The 24,734-nt window shown below is 37.1% G+C and overlaps 1 protein-coding gene across 6 annotated transcripts in view; it reads right to left on the bottom strand.

Moving 5' to 3' along the window:
• The window catches only part of elmo1 (engulfment and cell motility 1 (ced-12 homolog, C. elegans)), a 123,444-nt gene that overhangs the window by 57,213 nt on the left and 41,497 nt on the right, over window positions 1-24,734 (bottom strand). For 3 of the 6 annotated variants that reach the window (XM_087786381.1, XM_087786384.1, XM_087786382.1), the window contains one exon: window positions 3,736-3,864. In XM_087786381.1, coding sequence (XP_087642507.1) covers window positions 3,736-3,813 — 78 coding nt within the window. In that variant the 5' untranslated portion in view covers window positions 3,814-3,864. Of the gene's footprint in view, window positions 1-3,735; window positions 3,865-15,318; window positions 15,488-24,734 lie in introns of those variants that run through there. The other 3 variants (XM_087786380.1, XM_087786385.1, XM_087786383.1) reach the window with 2 other exon arrangements.

The raw sequence follows: 24,734 nt of genomic DNA, 5'->3' as shown, positions 1-24,734 counted from the left end.
ATTACAAATATTTATGATAAACACATACATTTGAATGTAAAAATGGGAATCCAACTTTTTAATTAAACTTAAAAAAAAAAAGGAAAAGATGTTTGTTTCTGCCCCCACAGCTGACTTTACATTTTGAAAATTAAATTCTGCTTATTTGCGATTTGAATCTGATAACAAAACCCCCCAAAAAAAGTTCTAGTAGGAAGATTTTTTAATAAAAACACCCTTTTCTCGATTGGTCCTCATAAACCTGTATTTGGCCTTTTAAACCACATCGTTACACACGACCACAGAGCTGTAAACACCAGATAGTAACACATATACATGTTTTCACAAAACACTCCCACACTAAAGTTTGCAAAGTTGCACCCACACTACAAAGTATTGGTCGGACACAAACACAAAACAGAGCACCCCCCCTCCTGCACCCCCCCATCAAATGACTCAGACCAAAATATACCGCCGAGGGCCCATTGTACAGGAAAAGGAGGAGGAGGTGGAGGACAAGAAAGGAGGAGAGTAGATTTCATTGTCACAACAAAAGGGAGTGAGTAAAGAGGGGATAAATGAGGGGAAGCGAGCGAGGACGAGAAGAATAAAGCCGGGGGAGGCGACAAGAGTTAACAGAAGGGAAGATGGAAGAAACAGATGAAAGCGCTGGACGAGAAGGTGCGTCGGAGGCGAAGGAGGAGGAATTACCGCGATCCAAATCTTCTACATCCCAGTCTTTGGTTTGATAACAGGGTTGTTAGCTGATAAAAGTCAAGAGTGTCTGGTAGCAAAACGTCGTGGGATCTTCAAGGTTCGTCCGTTCGGAGGTGTGATCGGGGCTCCAGTTGCCACGGTGACTCAGTGCTTGTACAATCATTCATCTGTCTATGACTCACACACAACTTGGCTCTCAAGACGTGGAGGTGTGCGGCGGCCAGAAAAACAATAGTAAATATTGTCCCTCCTCATTGTCAGGTGAACGCGGGACCCCGGACTGTAATCATTTGTTAATAGCAGCCGGTCTCTATCAATTTTCACCCCACCAGACACTTCAGTTTCTGAAGCAGGAATGGATGATGTCTATAGGAGCTGCTGCAGTCTCACCTTCTTCATACCAGATTAGCCACTTGATGCATGAGCCAGATTGCCTTCAAGCATGGATATGTTTTTCTCATTAATTGATGGATTTGTGGGGAATGGGAAACAGAGTAGAGCCTGACAGCAACAACCACGTCTGTGAGAAGGGTTAAACTAATCCAACTAGAAGCTCAAATAGATATCTGACGTACAGTCAGCGTCGTACGCAGAGAGCATCCCGTGTACAGAGAGCATTCCAAGTACAGAGAGAGCATCCCAAGTACGTAGAGAGCGTCCCAAGTACGTAGAGAGCGTCCCAAGTACGTAGAGAGCGTCCCAAGTACGTAGAGAGCACCCCATGTACAGAGAGCGTCCCAAGTACAGAGAGCATCCCAAGTACGTAGAGAGCGTCCCAAGTAGATAGAGAGCATCCCAAGTACGTAGAGAGCGTCCCAAGTAGGTAGAGAGTGTCCCAAGTAGGTAGAGAGCATCCCAAGTAGGTAGATAGCATCCCAAGTAGGTAGAAAGCGTCCCAAGTAGGTAGAAAGCGTCCCAAGTAGGTAGAGAGTGTCCCAAGTAGGTAGAGAGCATCCCAAGTAGGTCGATAGCGTCCCAAGTAGGTAGAGAGCGTCCCAAGTAGGTAGAGAGTGTCCCAAGTAGGTCGATAGCATCCCAAGTAGGTAGAGAGTGTCCCAAGTAGGTAGAGAGTGTCCCAAGTAGGTAGAGAGCATCCCAAGTAGGTAGATAGCATCCCAAGTAGGTAGAGAGCGCCCCAAGTACGTAGAGAGCGTCCCAAGTACGTAGAGAGCGTCCCAAGTACGTAGAGAGCGTCCCAAGTAGGTAGAGAGCGTCCCAAGTAGGTAGAGAGCATCCCAAGTAGGTAGATAGCATCCCAAGTAGGTAGAGAGCGTCCCAAGTAGGTAGAGAGCTTCCTAAGTAGATAGAGAGTATCCCAAGTAGATAGAGAGCGTCCTAAGTAGGTAGAGAGCATGCCAAGTAGGTAGAAAGCACCCCAAGTAGGTAGAGAGCGTCCCAAGTACAGAGAGTCCAAGTACGTAGCAAGCGTCCCAAATAAAGAGAGCGTCCCAAGTACAGAGAGCGTCCCACGTACAGAGAGCGTCCCAAGTACAGAGATCGTCCCAAGTATGTAGAGAGCATCCAAAGTATGTAGAGAGCATCCCAAGTACAGAGAGCATCCCAAGTACAGAGAGCGTCCCAAGTACATAGAGCGTCCCAAGTACAGAGAGCATCCCAAGTACAGAGAGCATCCCAAGTACAGAGAGCGTCCCAAGTACAGAGAGCATCCCACGTACAGAGAGCGTCCCAAGTACAGAGATCGTCCCAAGTATGTAGAGAGCATCCAAAGTATGTAGAGAGCATCCCAAGTAGAGAGAGCATCCCAAGTACAGAGAGCGTCCCAAGTACAGAGAGCGTCCCAAGTACAGAGAGCGTCCCAAGTACAGAGAGCGTCCCAAGTACATAGAACATCCCAAGTACAGAGAGCGTCCCAAGTACAGAGAGCATCCCAAGTACAGAGAGCGTCCCAAATACAGAGAGCGTCCCAAGTACAGAGAGCGTCCCAAGTACAGAGAGCATCCCAAGTACAGAGAGCGTCCCAAGTACAGAGAGCCTTCCAAGTACAGAGAGCGTCCCACATACGCAGGGGAATTCCAAGTACGCAGAGAGCATCCCAAGTACAGAGAGCGTCCCACGTACGGAGAACATCCCACGTATGGAGAATGTCCCACCTATCGAGAATGTCCCACGTACAAGAAGCGTCCCACGCAACGAAAGTATCCAAAACACTGAAAGATTCCGACACACGGAAAGTGTCTGTAGCACGGAAAGCCTAAAGATTTATGAAACAAAAGCAATCTTTATCCGAGCTTCTATCAGTTTTGTAACTTCCTGGTCCAACAACAGATGATACTTTATTAACAACAAAAACTTAAAATAAGCTAACTTTAACTTTGGAAAACTTTCTGGGCTACTTTGAGGACACGGATAATTTGCCAAACTGTAGTCCACGTTCCATGTCATCAAGACGTCATTTAACTACATTTGATAATACATTTAGACTCCCCACTAAATAGACTTATGAGGATCGGAAAGTGTCTGAAGTACAGGAACTGTCCCACATACAGAAGTGTACGACGTATAAAAAAGTGTATGTTGTATGGAAGGTGTCCGACGTAGAGAAAGTGTCCGACATTGTGAAAGTGTTGTGACGTACGGAAAGTGCGTGTATGCTGTACCTGTCTAACTTTTGGAAGTTTTCCGATCCGTATGAAAAGTGCTCGACGTAAGGAAAGCTTACGGTGTACGCAAAGTGTCCGAAGTATGTAAAGTGTCTGCACACTGTACGTGGTCCGACTAAATAACGGTTTAAATGACCTCGGTCGCCTGACCCGTAACAGTCAAGACTGATCCCTTTGCGATGACAAATAAAAAGCAATAACTCGCACATGTCACGTGAAAATTATACAATTGACAAAAGTCGGTTTGCAACTGCAGGATGTGACATCATCACAAACAGGAAGTGTCCGGCAGCCCGGATGTCAAACACTTTCACGTACTTACACAGCTTTTTTTTTTAGTTAAACATTAAAAAAAACACTGATAAAAAAGTATTTTTAGTTTCTGTTGTTCTCAGTTGATCTCAGTGTTGCTTCCTACCTGGTCAATCTCCATGAGTTTGGGGAAAGCCCCCGGCCACTCGATGGCTACCTTCACGATGTCCGAGGGCGGCGGCATGGCTGACGGTCAGAGGGTCACCTGGATTCACCAGAACCGACTCATGCAAACCTGCAAGAAAAAAAACAACCCAAGGTTAACCTTGAACGACATTGAAATCTCCAAGCGAGACATTTACAAAAGGTTATCCTCTGAGCTCATCGTTTTCACATCTCAACTCGACCACATTGCAGGTTCATCCAGGATTCTGCCCTTCAGCAGATGCGTTCTTGGGTGTCCAGAGTGAGGAGAAGTCATGGCTATCAGCCGGAGGAGCAGGACAGCTGGTCTGATGTGAAACCCTGTGGCTCCTCCTGAGATAAGCCAGACTCACGGTGGGAAACGAACCAAACCCGAAGCTAAACTATTTGCAAGAGAAACCGGTTCTTACATTTGTTCCTCAGATAAAGGAAACCTTTTTTTTTTTTCTTTAATCATCGACACGGCTGTGAATACTGAAGGAGACGCGTTGAATCATTATCTCATTTGTCCCACAACTTGAGAGTTTTATCCATTAGCGCAGGAAAGTAGAGAGAAATAAAAGGATGGAAGGCAGAAGCATCTCGTCTCTGACTGAGATGAGATCGTTGTCAGGAACAAAGACATTCACCAAAGGAATGGACTGAAGCGAAAATGTGTCCGAAGAGAAAATGATGTTCAGTGAAATAGAAAAGTACGAATAACGGGTAGAAATAATCACAACGTTTTTTTTTTCTCTCTGATTCGTTTTAATATCTAAAATATCTTGTATATCTTTAAATTGATTTATAAGAGTGAAATTTCAGTGATTTATGTTTCAATGTCTTTTAATGGTCTTTTGTGTCTGGAAAGGTGCCTTCAAATTAAAAATAGTTCGATTGCAGTTGAAAATTGTTTGATTATAGTTGAAAATTGTTGGATTACAGTTGAAAATTGTTTGATTATAGTTGAAAATTGTTGGATTACAGTTGAAAATTGTTTGATTATAGTTGAAATTGTTTGATTATAGTTGAAAATTCTTTGATTATAGTTGAAAATTGTTTGATTATAGTTGAAATTGTTTGATTATAGTTGAAAATTGTTGGATTATAGTTGAAAATTGTTTGATTATAGTTGAAAATTGTTGGATTATAGTTGAAAATTGTTGGATTACAGTTGAAAATTGTTTGATTATAGTTGAAAATTGTTTGATTATAGTTGAAAATTGTTGGATTATAGTTGAAAATTGTTTGATTATAGTTGAAAATTGTTGGATTATAGTTGAAAATTCTTTGATTATAGTTGAAAATTGTTGGATTATAGTTGAAAATTGTTGGATTACAGTTGAAAATTGTTTGATTATAGTTGAAAATTGTTTGATTATAGTTGAAAATTGTTTGATTATAGTTGAAATTGTTTGATTATAGTTGAAAATTGTTGGATTATAGTTGAAAATTGTTTGATTATAGTTGAAAATTGTTGGATTACAGTTGAAAATTCTTTGATTATAGTTGAAAATTGTTGGATTAGAGTTAAAAATTGTTTGATTATAGTTGAAAATTGTTGGATTAAAGTTAAAAATTGTTTGATTATAGTTGAAAATTGTTTGATTATAGTTGAAAATTGTTTGATTATAGTTTTAAATTGTTGGATTAAAGTTGAAAATTGTTGGATTACAGTTTAAAATTGTTTGATTAAAGTTGTCAATTTTTGTTAAAAGATGAAAAGGATTTTATTACGTTTTCGACAAGGGAAAAAACCCTGGGAGCCTCAAAACCTTTTTGATAATTCCATATAATGTTCACTTTCTCTTCCCACTTATATATAAATAGACATTCAAAACGTTAGTAAGTGATCTCAAAATTCAAACTTCACTATTTTCAGAGTAATCTACTCCCTTTTTGAGTTATAGGCAAACATTTTTGTTCATTTTAATGTGGCAACTGAAGCTTCGTCTTCATCTTCATCTCCATCCAATAATACAGGGGGGGGGGGGCAAGGAGTCAGAATTCTGATGATCGTGAAGAACTAACGTTTTTCTTACATCAGTGAAGATACGTATTACTGTAACACTTTTTATTAAACAAAAAGTATAAAAAGAATAGGTTTGCTCCTTGTTCATGCATCATTGGAAAAACGCTAAGAAACATTTAAATAAAATTCGGAGCCGCGGGTTGCCGACCCCTGGTGTATGAGATATTTACTGTAGTAGTAACTGTTGAGTCTGCAGGTTGCAGTAACGATACTGTATGCACTTTATTAAATACATCAATCAGTCTCTTCCCTTCCTCCTGCGTAAGTATTTATCTTTTCTTATAAATAGTATATTTACACCATGATCAATTTGAATAGAACCCCTGAACATGAATGAGCCCCGCCTTGAACCCAGAGTCGTATTTGAAAAATGATAAAAGGAGTGAATGGTTCAAATCCCCTCCATCTTGATGTAAAGACAATATAAGTAATCAAAGTACTTCTGGTGCGAGTCTGCTGGTTGAGCGTGAGTCACCCCGTCACGTTTCCTCGCAGCTCTTCATCCCAGGGTTCGTTGCCATGGCAGCCCCTGCATCAATAGCCGGAGATGTAGATGGCTCTTTTATTTCCGAGAAGTTTGTCATCATCAAGTCGTATGTGCGACGACCGTGGAGGAGTGAGTCAGTTGCAACCCCCGCCGCCGCCACACGGAGGACAATCTGTGTTTTCGTTGAAGTCAAACGCTACACGACCATCATCGCCTCAAGAAAAAAGGTTGAAAATAGAAATAGTTCAAGTCCAAGAAAAAGGGACGTTCAGCCACTGTTGCTGTAGCTTCTTCGAGAACAGCTTTAAGGGTAGAAATAAACAAATAAACGACAAAAACTATGTAATAAAGTTATTTCGTTGAGTGTCGGCCTCACAGTTAGAAGGTCATGGGTTCGATTAAAGTTTTGACGTGAAGTTCCGATGTTTTTTTTTCTGTGTGGAGTTCGTATTCTTTTCCTATGCTTCAATAAATAACCCCATTAAGAACACAGGTTTCCTCCCACAGCCCTAACAATACAGGATATAAATCTTTTCACCCCTCTAAACCGATAACCAACAGCACTTTATCAAGTTTTTTTAAAGCAAAATATACATACATTTTTGTATTAATATATACATTTTTACTGATAATTTGTTGTATTTATTGAAGATATTTTGGTTTAAATTATATTCAATTTGTGTAAGATAAAGTTTTTTTATTTTTTATTTTACAATTAAATGCAAATACTTAAGGCGTTTGTTCATGTTTGTGTTGAGATTAAACGTCCGGCCGCTAGATGGCAGCAGTCATCACGTCCTCCCAAGTTAAAGGAAGGATGAAATCCCGAAAAAAAACCTAGCTATAACTCAGGATGAGAGGATACAGTCGATTCCAGCAGCTTTTAAAGCTGGTGTTTGGTCGTATTTTGTCTTTCAGTTCTATTTATTCAACCAGAATGAAGTTGAACAATCACAAGATGTCACTATTATAGTAATTCAGTGACCCCTAAAATCAAAAATAATGCAAGTGTATCAAGATATATCGTAGGATGAGATAAGTTTATCGCTACAACCCTGGGGTACGCAACCTTTTACATCTTTGTTGACCCTAAAACGGTTGCGACACAATCTTGTTTTTTTGCCGCCTTGAAAATAAAACCAGAGGACGCACGTTTTCCAGAAGCACCACGACTAAATTGAATTGGTTTATAGGACAGCTGAGGCAGGAAATAGGTTGTAAAAGTAAAGTAGGTCTAGTGAATTTATCTAATAAAAACGGTAACGCTTTAGAAGGGAGACAACATATTAACTATGAATTAGCCACTTATTTATATGTGTATTAACAGAAAATTAGCCACTTATTAACCAAATTAAAGTACTGACTCACACCTTGTTCATTGTAACTATATTCTACCCTTAATAGCAAGATAACATGAAGTTCAAGCTAAAAAAAAAACTCCTTAGTTTCTCAGAAATTAAGATGTAATTAAGGATTAATTTGGGTGAAAACTTACTTCTTCTTATTAAACCCATGTTAGGTATAAGAAAAATGAAAGTTGTAACTCACTTTTAATAAGATTGTCTATTGTAAAGTAAAAAGATAAACATACTGTATATATAAGTAATAATAGAATCCATTAAAAAAAATGCAAAAAAAACAAAAACATTTAAAATAATGTCAATGCTGTTAATACTTCTAAATTAGTGTTTTTCCAGAAAAAAAAGTACAGAGAATACATTTTTGATGTTATAACTGTTCAAATACTTTTGAATTAAGCTATTTATTTTTGAGTAATTATGATGCTTTTAATACTTTTCTAGTTGTGTCTTATCTCGTTGCCCTTTTTCTTTAAAAGAGTAATTATTATTTAAAGTTCTGGGTTCTTACACCTAATAAACAGTTAATTGAGAGAAGCCAAAATAAAATAAAAAATCTTTAAAAACGTATTTATTCCCTGTTAATAATAAATCAAAGGGTAGAATATAGTTAAAATGAACCAGGTGTGAGTTAGTACTTTATGATGGGTAATAAGTGGCTAATATGTTGTTAATACAGATATAAATAAGTATCTTAGTTAAAGCTTATATTGGTTCCCCATTCTAAAGTGTCACCGATAAAACCGTATTTGCCCTTTTAGTTAGTAAGTAAGTAATATTTATTTATATAGCGCTTTTCCAGACCAGGGTCACAAAGCGCTTAAACAATCAAAACAATACTCAAAAAAGTACATACTTTAAAGATCAAGATAATACTGAGAACACAACAGGAGTTCAGAGAGAAATTCAAGGAAAAGCCTGAACAAATAGAAACGTCTTAAGATGTTTCTTAAAGGAGTCAGTAGATCCATCAAGCGCAAAGAGAGAGAAGATTGTTCCAAAGCTTAGGAGCAACAGCCTGAAAAGATTTCTCTCCTCTGGTCCTGAGCCGTGTGCGTGGAACCATAAGTAGATTCTGATCCACAGACCTCAGAGCCCGAGCTGGGGTGCAAGTCTGGATCAGATCAGTGATGTAAGGAGGAGCCTGACCATGAATAGATCTGAAACTAAGAACCAGAATTTTAAAGTTTATCCTGAAAGAAACTGGAAGCCAGTGAAGAGTTTTAATGACCGGAGAAATGTGAGTTCTTCTACTTGAGCGGGTCAGAATTCTCGTTCCTAGTTCCTAGTTCCTAGTTCATAGTTCTAGTTCCACATTAAATCATAACCAAAGATGTTTTCAACCTCAGAGCAGTAACAAAATAAAAATACATATATTGAAACTTCCTAAAAAGCTGTCATGATATAACGTCTTGGTTCATTTCTTTATTAACGACATTTTCTCAAGTTAAAAAGGCGTAACATAAACGTTCAGTGGTGACGATAAAACATCAGTTCGTGTCCAGGTTCAGCGACAGAATCATGTTTTCAATCTCTCTCCACACGTGATGGTTTAAAAAACGTGGGAGTCGGGTTCTCTCGCTTCCGAGAGACCATAAAACACGTCAGATTTCCGTGGAAAATCCTAAATGATCACATTACGCTCGGTAGAAAGGGTGACGTGATATTTAGCCGCAGGTTAGGGTTAAGGTAATAGACGGTCGATAAAAATGCCAGCAGGGTAACGGGAGAGGACGCGCTGACTCACGGACCATGTGTGTGATTTGTTGGACGGCTCCGGGGTCACCTCAATAATTCATGACATGTAATGTGAGGGTCACACCATCCACTGAGAGTGGAGGAGGGAGAGAGAGAGGGAGGGAGGAGGAGAGAGAGAGAGGGAGGAGGAGAGAGAGAGAGGGAGACACAGAGATGTGCTGGTGAAGGAAGAGAATCCAAGCAAGTGTAGATATTGGCTCTTGTTGAGTATCATCAGGTGATTCTAGATTTTATCAACAGGATAAAGTTGTTTCTCGGGCACTTGAGACCTGAACCCCTTTTAACCCAAATGATCACGACTAATGGAATCCATAGGAACTCTTGTGATCTCTTCCACATCTGTGGTACCAGAACATTTAACATTGGAACTTGTTAGCGCGCCGCAGACAAACTAATTTAGTTATTTCTGTTCTGTTGACTATAACCGTCTGAAATGAGTTTTGTTTTATAGAAAGTAACATAAGCCTGTGACTCTTGACTCTGGCGAAATAATACGACGCAAAGATACGATATATCGTGATACTGTAGTAGCAAGAATATATTTGTAGTATTGTCAAGTACTTGACTCTGGTGTTGTAGAATTTACGGACCACATGACTCTTGATGAAGTCACAGCTGCTAAAGTCAACTGTATCCTCTTGTCCTTAGTCACCACTGGGATCTCACTGGATTTACCTTGTTCCTTTAGCTGTATATAATGACTGCTTAAAATAATTTGCAAATAAAACATGTTTTAAAAGCAAAAATAATAAAAGTATGTGTGTGTATATATATATTATGGTAATCTGGCGATACGATAAAGGGTCAACGGAACGCTATATGGTGATACTGTAGTAACAAGAACAAGTATATGTTTGTAGTATTGTCGAGTACTTGACTCTGGTGTTGCAGTATTTACAGACCACATGACTCTCGACAAAGTCGTAACTGCTTTCATTTGTTTTCAAACTAAAACATGTCCAAACATCATTTTTAAAAGCAGTCACTGTATCCTCTCGTCCTCAGTTAAAGCCGAGTTCTCGTGGGATTTCATTGCTCCTTTAGCTGATGGAGTTTGTAATAGTAGTAAGTTAAGTTTTTTTTCAATGCAATGACAAATTGAACCCACTTCGAAATGTTCTGTAGTATTTCATTGATTGAAGATTGTAACTAGGAGTTTGTATTGGAAAGAATCTTGCGATACAATCACGATACAGGGGCAACGCTATGATATATTGTAATAGGTTTGTAGTATTGTCGAGAACTTGACTCTGGTGTAACAGAATTACAGACAAAGTCGTAACTGCTATCATTTGTTTTAAAAACAAAATATGTCCAAACATCAACTTTAAAAGCTGCTGGAGTCACTGTATCCTCTCGTCCTCAGTCAGCTGACTCTTGAGGAAATCGTAGCTGCTTTCATTTGTTTTGAAACCAAAATATGCCTAAGTAAATATATGAATGTTAATAAAATAATTAAAAAAAATGTATTATATTATTTTATACACACTTTGATGAACTATAAACTATAAAAGATGAATGATTAAACAGATATTTAAACTACAAAAAAACAACAACATATTATCATTTTTTAAATTGTTATGGTTCTTTTAAATATCACTATAAGACTTCAAAATACTTTTTTTTAAGCCAGTGTCTGGATATTTTCTCACAGTAAACTAGTGAAAATGAGTGATAACCACAAACACAACTCTAAATGATTTATTTTTACAGTTTTTATCTGAAGGTCTGCATTAAAGGTTTAATTAAGGTCCGCAGATCCGTCCGCGATCAAAATATACTGTATCTGTATCCAGGAGACAACAATCCAGAACCTCTTACTAAACGTAACGAGTAAAGTAAACCCCATAAAACAGAGAAGGATGTCAAGATGTTGCTGGTCATGCATTAGAGCGTGTACTGAGAGAAAAAAGTACTGGCCAGTACTGGGATCAAGAGGAAGGTGAAAAAGCGCCGGACGAGCAGCGTCAGAGGATGTTTGTGTCAGCAAAGCCGGAACCAAAGGTGAAAAAGGCGTCTGAAGTTAAGGGAGGCTGACAAAACCAGTTGGTCCGAGTCTGAACTGGACTGTACGGACAAATGAATAATAACACAGTGGAATATCAGAAGCACATGTGAGTGTATGTGATTCCAGGGAATAAAACTACAGCAAGAGAAGCCAAAAATTCATCCACATTGAGTCATGAAATCTGAAAAAAATCTGGTTGCTTTACAAGTCAAAGTAAAATCATGATTTCATTCCTTTGACGCAACATTTGAAAATACATTAACTCAGGGGTGTTCTCAATCACACACGAGGCCAAAACAAACGTCATTTTTACCTCATTTCTTTTAACAGGGACTATCAAATTCACATTCGTTTCCTTTTCTTCATCCTCAGTTTTAGTATTATTGGAAGTCTCTGTATAATTGTTGACATCCATTATCTCTATTCCTTATCTTAACTTAAGCACTGACATCTTTAAAGAGACTTTGTATCAAGAAAATCATCCAACAGGCAACACAAAAGGACTTGACACAGTTGCACATGTGCATTCACTGAAGTCCAAAACTCTTTTGTACGCCGATGACTCTCACGTTTGCAATCGACCAAATTTTCAAAATCTCATTTCAGTCTAGGTTGATTTATTTGATCATCCTTAGCTGGAGAACCAGGAAGTGGGCACTTATAGGATTCTTAACTCATAGTTGAGGACGATAACGTTACTTGAATTTAATAGTTAATAGTAGAACTGTCAAAAATTACACATTGAAACTAGTATTAGCTGATTATTAAGGATTAGGAAAGACTCGAAAAAAAAGTTTTTAATATGATATTTAAAAGATAAAATGTAAGATAAATAAAATACGTTAAAAATATTAAGTGTTATTTGTCAAATCAAACGTCTAGAAAATTACGTCTTTATTTAAAATCACTCTCGCCTCTAACTATAAACGTCTCCATTAAATATAAGTAAGTCAGTAAGTAATGTCTCATATTTCCAAAACGTTTCAGGCACGTTTAAAATTCCCATTGAAGAGTTTAGGTTTCATTTGACTTCATTGTGCAGATAAATCAAATGCAAACATCTGAGCCTCGGTTGCTGGTTCGATTTCCATACAACCCTTTGAGCTTTTCATCCTCTTATAAAAAAACCCCCTATGTGTTGTGACCTTAAGGGGAAACGTTTCTCAACCGGCGTCTCAAACAAAAGTCTGCAGACGTCGAGCAAAACAGCCAGAAGTGATTGTCGCACCTTCATGGAGCGAGCGGCGACAAGATGGTCGCATTACGAGCCCGGAGGGGAGATGTAGGATTATATGCACCGTAGCAAATCTTTTCCCTTCATTCAGGACATTAAGATTAAGCTGTAAAAAAAAAAAAGACTTTGCCGGAAAATTAGGACGACGACTCTATAGCTCGGCGAAGTAAAGAGCGTGAAAGGAAGTGTAAGAATGCAGCCGTATATCAACGTCGCTGACAGGAAAAAGCCTCGTGTTACACAAAGGGCTGACAAAACACTCTAAATAAAGGAAGAGGACAAAAGGAAAGACTGATGTCTGGTTTAGAAACGCTCTTTCAACACTCGAAAGAGGGAAGTTTCGTTCTCTGAGACGTGCAACAAATTCATGATTGAACAATCGTGGAAAAAAAGAGAGAAAAAACCGTCTCATAATAATCCTTCACTGCTTTATAATCTTCAAGTCGAAGAAATAAAACTAGTTTAAAATACATTTTTAATAGACAAACTGTTAGCAAATGAGACTCTTTGACAAGTTAGTAGTTTTCTTCAGTCATTTTTGCTTTTGAAATTTCTAACAGCTTCAAGCATTGGCTAGTTGCTAATTGCTAATGCTAACGTCGAGCTAGAATTAGCCATTTGTTTCGACAACAAACACACTTACTAGGAAGAAAATAAAATAGGAACATTAATAAAGGTTTTCTTTAATTAAAAAAATATTCAGAATCAGGAACCTTTTGCCAGTTTTATGTGTGTTTTTTCTATAATAGTAAGTAAGTATAGAAAAAAAAAAAGTACAATAATATGAATAAAATCAAAAAGGATTAATAAAAAAAATTATACATTTCAATTAAAAGAGATATCATTTTATAAAATGGCATATAAATAAGGAATACAAATAAAATATATTCAATTTAATTTTACTCATAAGGAAACAGATGGCTAGAATCAATCAAAGATGATTTATTAACATAGTTATTTTACCTTTTCTTCCTAAATGTTTTCTTTGTATTACTGACAGAGTGATGATATCAGACGTGCAAATAAAAAACGATTAGATTACTTAGATAAGTGAATAAAACATGTTATTAGTAAGAACTTAAATTAACTGTGGTTTCACTTTTCTTTAACTTCAATAAATAAATTAATACATTAAATTAATACTTGCATGACATTGCAGAAGCTTTTAATGAAAGTAAAACATCATGCTTTTATTTCATATATATTCTTTTTTGTTCCATTTATTCTATACTGTAATAAACACAAATTAATTCCTGTATTTTGTTTCTGGTATATTTTGTGTGTGTATACATATACAGTATGTGTTTGGGGGGCCTTGGCATGGTGGGAGCCTCGTATATTACAAATAAAATTAAATAAAACTCCTCTTTAAAGGTGGTTAAAATGTGACAGTCCTATTACTTGCTTTAAGTCAGACCCTCACCACCTCAACCAATGGTGTCAACTCAAATCATACAAGAGGCCAAAATCTTTTTCGAGTTTGAGGCATGAATCTATCTAGAGAATCCTCACTCATCACATCCAGGGAAGTAGATGGAGTTTGTAATAGTAGTAAGTAAAGTAGTTTTTAATGCAGGGCAATCTGAACGCACTTCGAAATGTTCTGTAATGTTTCATTGATTGTAATTAGGAGTTTGTATTGGCAAGAATCAACGCATGCAAGGGACAACGCTACGATATATTGTAATATATGTGTAGTATTGTCGAGTACTTGACTCTGGTGTTGCAGAATTTACAGACCACATGACTGCATCGTAACTGCTTTCATTTGTTTTCAAACCAAAATATGTCCAAACATCAGCTTTTAAAAGCTGCTGAAGTCACTGTATCCTCTCGTCCTCAGTCATCACAGGGATCTCGCAGAATTGTTTTGTTCCTTTATATTCAAAGGACGTAATAGTAAAAATCGGTTTATACGATGCGTATCACGATACAGAGACAGCGATACAGTACATTGTGATACTGTATTAGCAAGGACATATGTGTAGTATTGTCGAGTACTTGACTCTGGTGTTGCAGAATTTACAGACCACATGACTCTTAGCGAAGTCGTAACTGCTTTCATTTGTTTTCAAACCGAAATATGTGGAAACATCAGTTTTAAAAGCTGCTTGAGTCACTGTATCCTCTTGTCCTCAGTCATCAATGTTCCTTTAGCAGCGGAGGACGTAATAACTGCTGCCATCTAGCGGCAGGAAGTTTAAATGCAACACAAAAATTAAGTACCAGCAAGAATATTTGCATGTTAATTGTAAATAAAAGATCTAATAATTGTATTTTACAAATACTTGATTGGAATATAAACCTTAAATATATGACATGAAAGCCAAAAAAACTAAACTAAAACACAAAAACAGAAATAGATTCTTTGCTGTTGAATTTCAATATAGTATCGTGAAAAGAAATATCGCGAAACATCAGCGTATTAATAGTTTCTCACATCCCTAGATTCAGGAAACTTATCTTATACCAAAACACTGATAAACTACCTGTTCTTAAAGTTATAGTTGAACAATCTAAGAGTCAACCAACAAGGAGAGAAAACACAAAAACACTCCAAAAGTCTTGAAACGTCCAACATAGACACCGTCACTCTGGACCAGGAACACGCTCGCAGCCGCACCCTGAGGCCCGTCGCTGCATCCTGTCTAAGGTTTGTCGAGAATAGCGAGAGGATGTGAGGACTCACCTCAGAGCCAACAAGAAAAGAAAAACAAAAACCTGCAAGTTCCTCCTCGTCGATCCGAACCGATCCACTTCACACTCCTGACTGGACGCAAGACGACGACGTCGGCATCGTACGGAACAGAGGCTTGACGGAGGTCGAGGATTCATCCGAGGTTAAGAAGAAAAAAAAAAAAAGCGACCAAGAGGGCGAGCGAGGAAGACAGAAGGAGGAAGTGGGCGTCTGTTGTGTGAAAAAGGAAATGGCAGAAAAAAAAAGAGCGGGACGTTTTAAAGATAAGACGTCATCGGGGGGGGGGGGGGGATCAGCTGTGACAGAAGGTCCTGGATTGAGAAGAGTCCGGTTGACTTGACTTGACTCACTTACAATATTAAAAATCAACTTTAATCGTTCACAGCTTCGATCGAATCCACGTGAGTTGCTAATAGCATTAGCAACAACAAGCACACAAAGGAGGAAAACATTGAAATACTGGAGAATAATTGACAAAATATAGTTTGGAAAACATGAAAAATATGATACTGATTATACATGAGGTCACATTAAATACACAACATTTATATACATTTCTGATGGCTAACAATTGTATTATTTAACTAATTTAAGTCATTAAAGATCTTCGTTTCAGGATGTTTTTTTATTTGTACTTATTTTGGAAGGGGTAAAGTATTTTTTTTATCAACTTGTTTTTATATTAGATTTCTAAATTAAATTCATTTTAAAAGAAATAAAACCCAATTAAAAAACAACTGTAGCCTTTTTAAGCTTTATTTTATCTTATTTTTTTGCATTTTACTTTTTGTTGCTGTAGGAAATATTAAATGTAACATTTTTTCATAAAAAATAAAAAAAATAAAAGCAATTAAACTATAACTTAAGCTACTTATAATTTGAATATTCAAGCTCCTTTTATTCGTCCCTTCTTTTTGGGGGGGCTTGGTGGCCCCTAACAAAAGTCAAAGTATATAATGTAGCCCCTGAGGAAATCCAGCGCTAAAATCTTTGACACCAACGTTGGATCCTGAGTTAAGGTCCCTAAAAAATGATTGATTTATTTCCTTCCATTTGTGACATAACTTCTAAAACCTCAACAGAATAAAGTGTGATTGAACACGAGAGGCAGTTATGTGAGCTTTTAAAAAAAAAAAAAATTCTGAATGTTGTTGATCAGAACGATGACGCCAAGAACACAAATAGCTGCAGCGAAAAAAGGTGAGTCATTTTATAATAGATTTTATGTAACCAATGATTTAACGTTACTTTTTTTTTTTCAATAACCATTATTTCTCCGCGAACACAGAAAAGAAGAACCTCTGGTACAAAAATAGACATGACACATCTACCCCGAGTTATGCTCGACATCTAAGATCAAATCTTTGGCATCATAGTTCATGTAAAATATATATTGTATATCACAATGTTGATGGTTTTTTTTCAACTATATCATATGGATTATTATCAGCTTTGTATTTTTATGTTTTTTTTTTTTATTGTGTTCATTTCTTTGGCTTGTGTGCCTGAAATATGCTGATATTTGGGCATATTTTTGTTTCAAAAACAGTTAATCACAGTCAAGAGTAATGACTGGGGATGAGTGGATACAGTGGACTCCTGCAGTTTTTAAAGGCGATGTTTGGACATATTTTGGTTTGAAAACAAATGAAAGCAGTTACGACTTCGTCAAGAGTCATGTGGTCTGTAAATTCTGCAACACCAGAGTCAAGTACTCGACAATACTACAAATATATCCTTGTTCCTATAGTATCACGATATATCGCATTGTTGCCCCCTGTACTGTGATGTAGTGACTGAAGTATGGTATCGTCAGATTCAACAATCAATGAAACGTTAAAAAGATTTTGATTGAAGGACCAAGAACAGAACCTTGAGGGACTCCACACAACAGATCCGCCAATTCAAACCTCATTTGATTGGCAGATACACTGAAACTGCGACCAGAAAGGTATGATGAGAACCATTGTAACACAGACCCAGACAGTCCCATTTCATCCCTCAGTCTTCTCAGCAGGATCTGGTGATCAACTGTGTCAAAGGCTGAGGACAGATCCAAGAGAACCAGAACAGTGCATTGACCCGAGTCAGTCGGCATCATGATGTCACTGGACACTTTCAGTAAGGCTGTCTCCGTAGAGTGATGTTTACTGAAAACTTCTCATGGATGTCACTCTGATCCAGGAACAAAGACACCTGCTCAGTCACCACCTTCTCCAATATCTTGGACAAGAAAGTGAGCTTAGAAATAGGCCTGAAATTACTGAGGTCAGTTGGGTCTAAGCCTGGCTTTTTGAGCAGAGGCTCCACTAGGCATGTTAAAATGCATTGGGAAAAACCCCTGTGGAAAGGGAGAGGTTCACCATATTGGTAACCCAGGGGCCAATAACATCATCTGAGCAAGAAGAGGGTTTCATCTTGTTCACTTGTGCCGAAATATCACCCAGAGATACAGCACTGAAGGAAGACCAAGAGGAGGAGAGGGGCTCAGAGACAGCAGGGGTTCCACACAAAGAGGGAGAGATTTTCTCTTTGATCAATTTAATTTTGTCAATGAAAAATCTAAATTAATTAATTAATTATTAACTTAATTAATATGATTAAATAATAAAAACAATATCCAAATGTTGTGTATTGTTGCTATAATCTTTGATTACTATTATAACAAACTCAGGATTCAAGCTCCAAACGTAAACACGATCTTTGATAGTAAACCGTGGAAGAACGGCTTGACATCCTGACTCACCCTGTGTAACACACACTTCCACTTGTACATCTGACACAGTGAGTCACGTCTTTCTCCCTCTCCGATGCCGAGGCTCAATGTCCAAATTAAACATTTCGTGTTTGTTTTTTTTTTTCGGCCAAGCGACCGACTTCAGTCTCGAACCTCAATGGGGCCATGTGTGCGAGCGCTAAACAACAAAAACAAAAGAAGCTCACTCCACCCTGTCTGAGGTCAGCTGCGGTCGCTATCACACTCGTAAATAACAACATCTGGCAATTTTTAGGTCGAACTTTCCTCCCGACGCAGACGCGAGCCGCTCAAATTTATGAGGTTAAACCCAGAAGGAAAAGTGTATCGTTCTCGTGGAAGCGAAGCAAAGCCCATAAAGCAACAATATTTTAGCAAAGTTTTTTGTCGCTGAAGTCTCCTGGCCAAGTGCTGGCTCAGCGAAGCAAAAGTAGCAGAAGTTTGCGAGTCTTATTGGGCAATCGCTCACATGACGCCTGAATCAATACAACACCATCTCCGGCCGTGTCGTCGTCGTCGTGCTACAAGTTGAGGCTCTGCTGCATCCTGTCTGTCTTCAGCTCGTCACCACAAACTCTCTGTTCTTGTCAAGTTCTTGTGTTTGCTTTTCGCAGAGGAGTTTCCATTCAAAGTCCTTCTGAACGCCTTGAAATGTCATTTTTTAAATAGCCAAGAGCCGAACGGCTCTTCAACAGATTGAACCAGTGGATAAATGTAAGACAGGAACAAGTTTTTTTTCTTGTCTTTAGGGGATGTTGATGTGGGCTTTTGTTGTTTGAAATGTTGTTTAAATGCAGCTGCTGTTCACCGTCAATCAAACCAGGAGCCAGACTTAGTCAAAACACAGACACTGCTTAAAAGCAACAAAAAACTGGCTGAATTATAACCAACTGCCTCTATTTGTGCAAAATGAATAACACATTTCAGGTCAAAACAGATCCTTATCTTAATGTTTATCTTGTCATACTTGTCAAAAGATCACTGATGCTTATTAAGCTAGTCGTTTAAATGCTAAAATATATATAAATATAAATAAGATAAGATTCAGTTAGTGTTGGCAGTCATGAAGGAACAAACAAGGAAGTCATACTACAAAATAAAACACAAGTGTTTATGGTTCAACAAACGACTGCTTGTCATTGTGTTATAGCTTAAGTAAAACAATGATAATAATTCAAATCTTAATTTTTATATTGGCTTACCTGTACAAAATAATTAGTAAAACAGCTAATTGGGCATTTTTTTTGTTAAATACTAAACAAAATAAACACAATAAAATATCCTAACCAATAAACTAACTCAATTTATGTTGACAAACAAGTAATTGTTTTGGGAACCAAATGAATGCTGGTCATTATTTTATGGCCAATTGTGGTGTAATAATCATAAAAGATCATCATCTTTCCTGAATAAAGAATCAAAAGTTCGCTGATGCTAACTAAGCTAATTGTTACAATTTTAAAAACAAAGAAGCTAACTCAGCTAATGTTGACAGACATTATTATTACATTTAACAAAGGACTGATGGTCATTATGTTCTGGCCAATTACTGAATAACAATCCTAACAGATCCTTATCTTAGGGTTTATCTTATCTTATCTGTACAATAAATAAAATCCTCATTGATTGTTAAATGCTCAAAACAAAGAAGCTAACCGACAAGCTAATTCAGTTAATCTTGATTAACTGTCACGTGGAAAAACTGGGAAGTATCTTCCACTTAAATAAAATGTAATATATTTGTTGCAACAAACGGAATAACAATCAATTAATAGATCTTTATCTTACCTGTCGAATAATGAAAATATACAGATGCTAACTAAGCTAATAGTTAAATAGCTTAAAAAACAAAGAAGCTAACAGACAAGATAATCCAGTTATTATGGAAAAACAGTCATGTGACAAACAAGGAATACTACCAAATAAAATGTCATTTTTTAACTTAAAATGAACAGTGACATACGTTTTTTAAGCTAGCATAGCTGTTAGCAACATAAGTGAAGTGAAAGTAATATCCCCTTAAGTTAAATTTAAAATAAGCTGAATCATCATTTATTTCTTTAACAACAGCAGCTGAAAATGTTCTCAAAGCCTTTTTAAATTGATAAAAACACAATTTTATGAAAATTAAAAAATAAATAAAACTTGAATAAAAGCTTTTTCCGCTTTAATAAAAATGTTTTTCCAACCCCTCTCTTTCTAGCAAGGTTGTTAGATAAGATGATTTGTTTCTTCTCCTCCCGGGCGGACGAGAACAATGGTCTCCGGGTCAGTTCAAACACAATCTATTAAAGTTACATTTAAAACAAACATTGTCACACTTTTGTTGCGCCGTTCGACATCGAAGGTCAGCGCTAAAAGCCGAATAATCCAAAATAAAAAAAAGCGTAATTACACGTTTTCCACTGAAAGCCTCTTCGCGGGGAGTTAGTTAAAGTGTGCGTGAATGTGCAAGTGTGTGATCATTAATGTGTGCGTTCGAGGAGCTGCAGGCGTCCAGACTCCGACAGAGTGACCTTTTGCTCTGTTCAGGTTGAACGCCTGCCTTTTCTAATGCGTTCACAGTCAACGACTGTCATCCCATAATAACTCGCTCAGGACGACGGATGTGTTTGTTAACGTATGAACACGTGTGCTGAGAACATTAAACGCACACAGAGGATGGCCTTCACTTTTTACTGAAAGATCAATTAATTTGTTAATAAAATAGGGAAGTCGCATCTCTATTGACCAGCAGGTGGACACGTTAGAAAACATGTATTTACCTTTTTTTGGTAAGAAAGACGTCAAAAAGTCAATCAATCTTTAACGTTATACCATAAAAAACAATATAATTATATTATTATAATATTGCATTTGACACTAAACCAAAAACGTATCTTTAGCATAACATAGCGTTAGCAGTGTTGCTTAATAACGTAAGCTGTGTTACGAAATATCATTAGCTTTGTTGCGAAATAGCACTAGCTCTGTTACGAAATAGCGTTAGCTGCGCTGCAAAATAACGTTAGCCGTCTTGCTTAATAACGTTAGCTGTGTTGGTAAATAGCGTTAGCTGTGTGGCAGGATAGCATTAGCAGTGTTGCTGGATAACATTAGCAAAAGGGGGAAAAGATGGATAATAAGAGCATGTGTTGTTCTCAGTATTATCTTGATCTTTAAAGTATATACTTTTTTGAGTATTGTTTTGATTGTTTAAGCGCTTTGTGACCCTGGTCTAGAAAAGCGCTATATAAATAAATATTACTTACTTACTTACTTAAATGTATTGGTTGGATGAAATTCAGCATCACAGAGAGGGCTAATGTTAGCTGTGTTGCTAACTAGTGTTAGCTGTGCGGCTAGCTAGCTTTAGTCGTGTTGCCAACTAGCGTTAACTAAACATCATTATAGGATTTCAAACAAAAGATGCAGAAGAAAAATTATTTCAAATGACAGACTTATAACTTTCACACAAACATTTAACTCAAACTCAAATGCACGGAAACCAAGGAACAGAAAAAATAAAGTTATTTAATTTAATTAAAATTTTAAACAGAAAAGTTAAAGATAATGTAATGTTAAATGCATCCTTAAAATGAATGTCATGACAAGCACTTAAATAAATGGAGACATATTCAAATTAAATTAAATCCACAGCTTTTTTATTATCGTTATTATTATTTTATTGTTTTTTGTGCGATCTTAATAACCAAAAATATATATATTTACCAAACAGGAAGTAAGATCTCACTGACATCTTAAAAGGTCAACGTTAGAACGTGACTTCATAAAGACACGGTATTGACAGTAACAAAAAAAAAAAGTTTTTAAAACCACCTTCTCATTCAGGTCGAGAAGAAAAAGTGTGACGAAGTCAAATCAAAAATCGCTCGCTCAACAAAAACATCCTCATCCAACGCCAAGAAAAAGCACCGACTTCTCAAACCACATTCAATTAAAAACCCTTTTGTTGAAAGAGAAGAAAACATGGGGTCAGAAGCTCCAAAGGTGCCTCTGAAGCCGACATAAAAGACGTTCAAAGAGACGAAGTATTCTCGCGGTTGAAACAAAACAAACGCTTCATTACTGCCTCCCATTCATTACTAATCTCGACTCCCCTGAGAGATAACAGGCTGTTTTCCCAGCGACCACTTAGACGTGTCACTGGAGGATAAACACTGGTGCCATTAATAACATTTATTATGTCCCAGTTATGTCGGCCCGGGAAAAAAAAAAACTACCTTCCACTGACTAATTGGTAACAAACCGTAACTCACTTTGATCATAATAGGCTTTTGTTTATGTTACGTTTGAAAAACGACAGCATTCTCTTTCAATACATCAAACTAAAAAGCCAGAAAATAGGTTATTTCTAAAAACAATACAGAAGTTAAAGTCTATACAGGAGTTAAAAAAATCAACTCCAAGACTGTTGGGGGCGAGTGTTAGCCGTGTTGCTAACTTACGTTAGCTCAACAAAACAGGCAGAAGTTAAATTATATAATAAAGTAAAAAGCTACAACAGAACTACTTTTTTTAAACTAATAAACATGATAAACTTAATAAACGTCTTACAAACATTCAACTCTTGACAAAATGCTAACTTTAATAATCAAACAAATCACATAATCAAGTTTCGGTTGATAATGCTAACAACACGGGTATTAAAATCAGTTATTGGTTTAAAATTGGGTGGAAAAAAAATCATTGGGGACGAAAATTAGCCGTGTTTCGAAATAGCGTTAGCAGTGTTACCAAATAGCATTGGTTGTGTTACGAAATAGTATTAGCAATGTTGCTTAATAACGTAAGCTGTGTTACTAAATAGTGTTAGTTGTGTTACGAAATAGCTTCACTAGCATTGCTTAATAATGTTAACCATGTTGCTAAAAGCAGGGTTGAGAAATAGCGTTAGTAGTGTTATGGAATAGTGTTAGCTGTGCTGCAAAATAATATTAGCTGTCTTGCTTAAAAACTTTAGCTGTGTTGCAAAATATTGTTAGCTGTCTTGCTTAATAGCATTAGCTTTGTTGTGAAATAGCGTTAGCAGGTTTGCGAAATAGCGTTAGCAGGTTTGCGAAATAGCACAAGTTGTGTTACGCAATAGCATTAGCTGTGTTGAAAAATAACGTTAGCTGACTTGCTTAGTAACATTAGCTGTGTTGCGAAATAGCGTTAGCTGTATTACGAAATAGTGTTGGCACTGTTGTGAAATAGCGTTACCTGTCTTGCTCAAATAACATTAGCTGTTTTGCTAAATAGCCATAGCTGTTTTGCTAACATGCTATAGCTCAGCGTCAAGAAAAAGATGCAGAAAATTCTAATTTCTAAATTAAAAAGCGAGGACGAAATTAACTTCTTATAACGAATTAAAGAGAAATTATAACCTTCTCAGAAACATTTACCTCAAACAATGCTAATATGCTAAAGTTAGAAGGGAGACTAGTTGTAAAAAACGCTCAGGAAAACGTTTACGATGGTTACTTAAAACAAAAATAAAACTCAATAGGTTGTTAGGCACGTTCTTATCAAGAAACTAGTCGAGAATCAATTTGGTGACTCTTGAATAAATATTTTTAATATATTATCATGACTAGGTTAGCATTAGCCTTCCTAAAAGTGTTTTGACATCCAAGTATGTTAACGTCGATGTGTTCAGTAGAAGCCCTTAAACATTTTCAAGAGAACTTCCTCAAAAAGCAACAGGGGGACAAAAGTCAGTCCCAGGTCTGATGATCCGACACAACAATGGGCTCCCGGGGGCCACGCTTCACAAGTTCCCATTGACCCGCCGGCTACGCTCCCGCCGAGAACGCCACACAAAAAAAACCCAGCCAGGTCACATGACCGGAGGAAGAATGGCGCTTTAAAGAGCGAGCGAGTGCAGTCACAGAAACACGTTCCATTGTTGGAGTGTGTGTGCGAGTGTGTGTTGTGTTGTGTTGTGTGGCGTTCATTCACAAATGGATAAAAAAAAAAACGCCTCCATCGTGAAGCGACCTTGCCGGCTCTGGCGGCGCCGGGAACGCATCGCCGCATCCGTCTCACGCCCCCTCATTCTAAGTGGGTGCATTTCACAGAAGGCAAACGGAATATAAATAAACCCCGAGTCTATAAACACGGCGACATACAGTAGTTCAGGTTATCAGGCTGAGAAAACAGTTGGAATGTGAACATTAGGACCAGCACCATGGATGCAACAAAGACCTGCTACATCAGATTATGTGTAGAATTCATTCATTTATTAGTGTTTTTTAACAGCGAATTTCCAGGATTTAATAAGATTAAAGTATTATCTTGTTTCAGTACAAAGTCTACAAGTACTCAAATTCATTTTGAATATGAATTCAAGATGAATTTGATCATTTTGATTGACATAAATGGATAATAGTTTAGACCGACTAACATGAATCCAATCGGTTTTTGCGTTAATTCCTGCAGAAGTAAAAACAAGAATAAATAGCATTCAATGATGATTTTAAATAATTAAATAATGGATTATAAATAAATCATTAGTAAATACCATTAAATGATAATAGAGTTTAAATAATAAAATGATGGATAATAAATAAATAAATAGTAAATAGAATTAATTATGATACAGTTTAAATAATAAAATAAGGAATAATAAATAAATAGTAAATATAATAAGAATTAGAATTGAGTTGAA

Source organism: Callionymus lyra, chromosome 3, assembly GCF_982586985.1.
Source record: "Callionymus lyra chromosome 3, fCalLyr1.hap1.1, whole genome shotgun sequence".
Classification (NCBI taxonomy): domain Eukaryota; kingdom Metazoa; phylum Chordata; class Actinopteri; order Syngnathiformes; family Callionymidae; genus Callionymus; species Callionymus lyra.
The sequence above is the reverse complement of the archived record's forward strand: the minus strand, read 5'-3'. Positions and strand labels throughout refer to the sequence as shown.